Source organism: Panthera uncia, chromosome B4 (assembly GCF_023721935.1).
Source record: "Panthera uncia isolate 11264 chromosome B4, Puncia_PCG_1.0, whole genome shotgun sequence".
Taxonomy (NCBI): domain Eukaryota; kingdom Metazoa; phylum Chordata; class Mammalia; order Carnivora; family Felidae; genus Panthera; species Panthera uncia.
This window is the reverse complement of record NC_064809.1, coordinates 79,795,396-79,800,181: the sequence shown is the minus strand read 5'-3', so window position 1 is coordinate 79,800,181 and position 4,786 is coordinate 79,795,396. Positions and strand designations below refer to the sequence as shown.

The following is a 4,786-nucleotide window of genomic DNA, read 5'->3' as shown; positions in this document are numbered from 1 at the left end:
GGAACATTCTAAATATAAAACCATATTGCTACTTTATACTCATTTTCAGTTTATGACAGACATCCCTGGCTTATGATATGAACAAAAGCAAAGACTTGGGGAAAAGTTAAAAGAATGGAGTCATATCACAGAAGGTGTCTTTTCTTTTTCTTTAAAAAAAATTTTTTTTTAGCGTTTATTTATTTTTGAGAAGAGAGAAACAGAGCATGAGTGGGGGAGGAGAGAGAAAGAGGGAGTCACAGAATCTGAAACAGGCTCCAGGCTCTGAGCTGTCAGCACAGAACCTGACGTGGGGCTCGAACTCACGGACCATGAGACCTGAGCTGAAGTCGGACGCTTAACCAACTGAACCACCCAGGCGCCCCTTCTTTTTTTTAATTGTTTTTTTTTAAATGTTTGTTTATTTGAGAGAGAGAGACAGACAGACAGACAGAGTGTGAGCGGGGGAGGGGCAGAGAGAGACACACACACATAGACTCTGAAGCAGGTTCCAGGCTCTGAGCTGTGACAGAGCCCAACGTGGGGGCTTAAACCCACAAACTGTGAGATCATGACCTGAGCCAAAGTTGGATGCTTAACCGACTGAGTCACCCAGGCTCCCCAGTGTCTTTTCTAATATCTAACAAAAGTAAACAAAAAGATGAAAATAAAATTATAATAGAAAAAAAAATGACCAGAAACTACCAAAGAGAGAGGGTGGGAGATGTCAGCCATTAACTTGAAAAGATGTCAGCGCTATGAAAAACAACAATAGATCCTGCATAGAAGTGGGAGGCTTTTAACCTTGGCTTTAGAAGCCTCTTCTAACCATAAATTCTAGAAAGTGGATGTGTAAGTTGACAAAATCTTGAGATTTTTCACCTCATTTGGGGAAAAGTGGACCAAATGAACAAAATATTCATTTTATTTTCCTTTATGGAAGGATGAAAGTATGGCTACAGTTGAAAGATGAATGCATAAGGGAGGAGAATCAAAATTATTGACACTTTGACAGAAGCACAGTCCCCAGGGCTCCATGATGAAGAAAATACCAATGCTAGATTCCCTTCAAAATAATGCTGATAATATAATTTCCTTTCTTAAAACTTCTCTTGACCCACCAATGTCAACTAACTCCCTAGTTTGTAATTAAATAATACCTTCATCATGGCCTCTCTTTCTTACTCTGAATTCTTATCTTTCCACTCTTCTAAATAGACAATATGTAAACTTTTGACTTTCAAGTCATTTCTGGAAAATAGTTAATTCTCTCCAATTGTTCTTTGTTCTTTTTATGGATTCTCTTTTATCTTTCTCTAATAGCACTTACTATGTTATTTTAGTTTTTTGTAAACTTATTATGTAAATTTAAAGTTTATACACCTTTCTATCATACTGTGGATTCCTTGAAGTTAGGACATATGCCTTTCATATTTTTATCCTCAAGGGCCAGTGCAGCAATTGAAACATAGTAGACACTCAATACATATTTACTAAGTGAAATATATTTCTCATTGAAATGTATTCTGAATTTTAAAGCTTCATAATCTTCTTGATGGTGTCCTTGAATGCTTGCTTCACTTGCTGATTTCTTAGAGTGTAAATGAAGGGGTTTAATAAGGGAGTAATTGAGGTAATGAGCACAGCTATTCCTTTGTTGAAAGCGCCTTCTTCTTTTGCTGATGGATTGATGTACATAAACATGCAGCTGCCATAAGAGAGGGAGATGACAATCATGTGGGAAGAACAAGTGGAAAAAGCCTTTGTCCTTTGCTGGGCAGATGGTATCCTCAAAATGGTCTTGATAATGTATGTATAAGAAAATGTCACCAGCACCAGAGTAACCACCAGAGTCACAACCGCCACAAAGATGACCATCTGTTCTAGGAGGCTTGTGTCTGAGCAGGCAAGCTCCAGAAGGGGCCCATAGTCACAGTAATAGTGATTCAGAACATTGGAGGCACAGAAATCCACCTGGCTCATCAAGGTGATTGGGGGTAAGATAGCTAGCAATCCCCCCAGCCAGGAGCAGAACACAAGTTGTATGCAGACTCTGTTGCTCATGATGGTCAGGTAATGCAGGGGTTTGCAGATGGCAACATAGCGATCGTAGGACATAGAAGCCAAGAGGTAAAACTCTGTTGCCCCAAGGAATATAGCAAAAGAATATTGAATGAAGCATCCAGCAAAACTGATGACTTTATTTCCTGTTGTCACGCTGGTCAGAAATCTGGGAATAAAAATGGATGTGAAAGAAATTTCTAAGAAGGAGAAATTCCGGAGGAAGAAATACATGGGGGTCTGGAGGTGAGGGTGTACCCGAGTGAGAATGATGATAGTCAGATTTCCTAGGACACTTATCACATAAGTGAGGAGCAGAAAGATGAATATCACAACTTGGACCTCAGGTTGATTTGTGAAGCCCAACAGAATGAACTCAGTAAACGTCCTATTTTTCATTGTTGACCCTTTGGAGATCTGAAGGAAAAAGGTGACTGATGAAAAATGAGCTTTCTCAGGGTAGGAGAGACAAAGCTGATAGTAATGAATCATGTCATATATTACTCTCTATTCAGTTGTCCCAAACCAGTATCACATTGCAGTGGCCTTGGCTCCATGGAAGCCCCATATCTTCTATGTGAATGACCTCAATCCTAAAGTCTTTTAAATTCCCCAAGTTGATATATTCCTGGATACTTAACAGAATCTATTACAGAATAATTACCTTTTTTCCCCCAAAAGAATAACATTTTCAACCTGTCTTTTAATCTCAAAATGTTTATGAAATCTCCACATTTAAGTTACTTTTCTCTATATGCTCTTGGTAAAACTATTTCTATCATTCTGTTTTCTGTGCTTCCCTTTCCCCTCCTTGTGCTCTTTCCCCTTCTCTGTACAATTTGATCCTCATCTCCATTACTGTCAAAATCTCTGACTTCCTTGTTTCAGCAACCAATAGGAAATTCTCCACATGGATATGGTGGAAGGTTTTGATGAATATGTGATTTATTCTGCACCCCTATTTCTTTTGAAACATAATTTTGTAATAGACCTTTAAGACTTAGGACCTTTGGTTCAGTACTATCTTGTATTTTACTGTGAGCACTTTTGGTACATGAAGAGGCTCTGGTGTCAATAAGTCATATTAATTAGCATTTTCTTATTTGTTTCTCTGCCATGCTCAAAGTCTTGTAGGTAGATTTGGGATATATCTCTGAGAATAGACATCTCGAGATACCACAGGCAGCATCTCAGTGTGGCACATTTTGCCCAAAGTCTTAACGATTCCTCAGGGGCAAACTAAGGATGACAATTTATCATGCCTCAAACTTTCCTGTTCTCTATTCTTTAAAAAAATTTTTTTAAACGTTTATTTATTTTTGAGACAGAGAGAGACAGAGCATGAATGGGGGAGGGTCAAAGAGAGAGGGAGACACAGAATCTGAAACAGGCTCCAGGCTCTGAGCTGTCAGCACAGAGACGCGGGGCTTGAACTCACGTACTGCAAGATCATGACCTGAGCTGAAGTTGGATGCTCAACTGACTGAGCCACCCAGGTGCCCCTCCTGTTCTTTGTTCTTGGCATAGAAACCAGGAAGAAGGACATTCATGTTTCTGACAAGAAGAGTCCTTTATTGATAAATTGGTAATCCCCAAGGAGGGAAACTTAGGCGGTGGTACCTTCCGTGCACTTTTAGATTTTTCTTTTTCTATTTTTTTAAAAGTAGGCTCCACGCCCAGCGTGGGCTTCAAGCTCAATGGAGCTTGAACTCACCACCCTGAGATCAAGGCCTGAGCTGAGATCAATAGTTGGACACTTAACTGACTGAGCTACCCAGGCACCCCTCATTTTTAGATTTTTCTGATTCAGAGGCAAAGAAGTATAAAATGCCCCTCTATTTCACATTCATATGGGTTAGAAAAAATCATATCCTCACAATCATTTTTGTCAATCTCCTCATTATTCTATATGCTGTTGGAGGCACTAGGTGATACTAAACATTGACCTGGATTCCCCGACAGCCCCCCCCCCCCCTTCCCTGTTTGTACTAACCTCTGGCCTCTGGCAACCTCTGCATTTTCATCGCAATTTTCATGACTGATTGACTTTATGATATACATTTATAGAATAATAAAGTCAGTGACTTTAAAAACATACAGTGCTCACACCCTTGACAATCTGAGTGACTGTAGTGGGATGTTTACCTTGCTGTTTCTAAGATGTAAGTTAAGGGTGAGATGTGACATGTGAGTCTTGAGTAGTATAAATTTTAACATGCTGTCTGTTGGCTTCCTGTCAACATTCTCCCCTTCTCTCGCTCTTTTTGTTGCAAGAGTCACTGGCCATAGGTGGATATTTATTTATTTACATGAAGAAATTGAATTATAATTGACATGCAATCTTACATTAGTGTCAGGTAGAACATAGTGATTTGATATTTTTATGCATTTTGAAATGATCACTATCATAGGTCTAGTTACTATCTGCCACCATGAATGTTATTACATTATTGATTATCACCTGTGCTGTATATTATATCTCTGTGACTTATTTGTTTTATAACTGGAAGTTTGTACCTCTTAATCCCCTTCACCTATTGTACCTCTCTCTCTCAACCACTCCCCACTCTGGTAACCTACAGGTTGTTCTCTGTATCTGTGATTCTGTTTCTGTTTTGTTTTGTTGGTTTTGTTTCTTAGATTCCACATATAAACATTCTACTCTTCTCCTAATGAAAGTACCCAAGTCTGTGGGGCTTAACTTAGGAAGCATATTACCTTCCATTCTATGAATCCAAACAATAAT

The 4,786-nt window shown here is 39.0% G+C and overlaps 1 protein-coding gene across 1 annotated transcript; it reads right to left on the bottom strand.

The window, feature by feature from the left end:
• Positions 1 to 1,502: 1,502 nt before the first annotated feature.
• On the bottom strand, positions 1,503 to 2,460 carry LOC125919191 (olfactory receptor 6C4-like). Its single transcript, XM_049625701.1, has one exon. The coding sequence runs from the start codon at positions 2,437 to 2,439 to the stop codon at positions 1,513 to 1,515; it is 927 nt and encodes a 308-aa protein (XP_049481658.1). The 5' UTR covers positions 2,440 to 2,460; the 3' UTR covers positions 1,503 to 1,512.
• Positions 2,461 to 4,786: the final 2,326 nt, after the last annotated feature.

Bases quoted from the DNA above. Each gene is read 5' to 3' on its own strand.
- LOC125919191 (XM_049625701.1), bottom strand. From the start codon at position 2,439: ATGAAAAATAGGACGTTTACTGAGTTCATTCTGTTGGGCTTCACAAAT.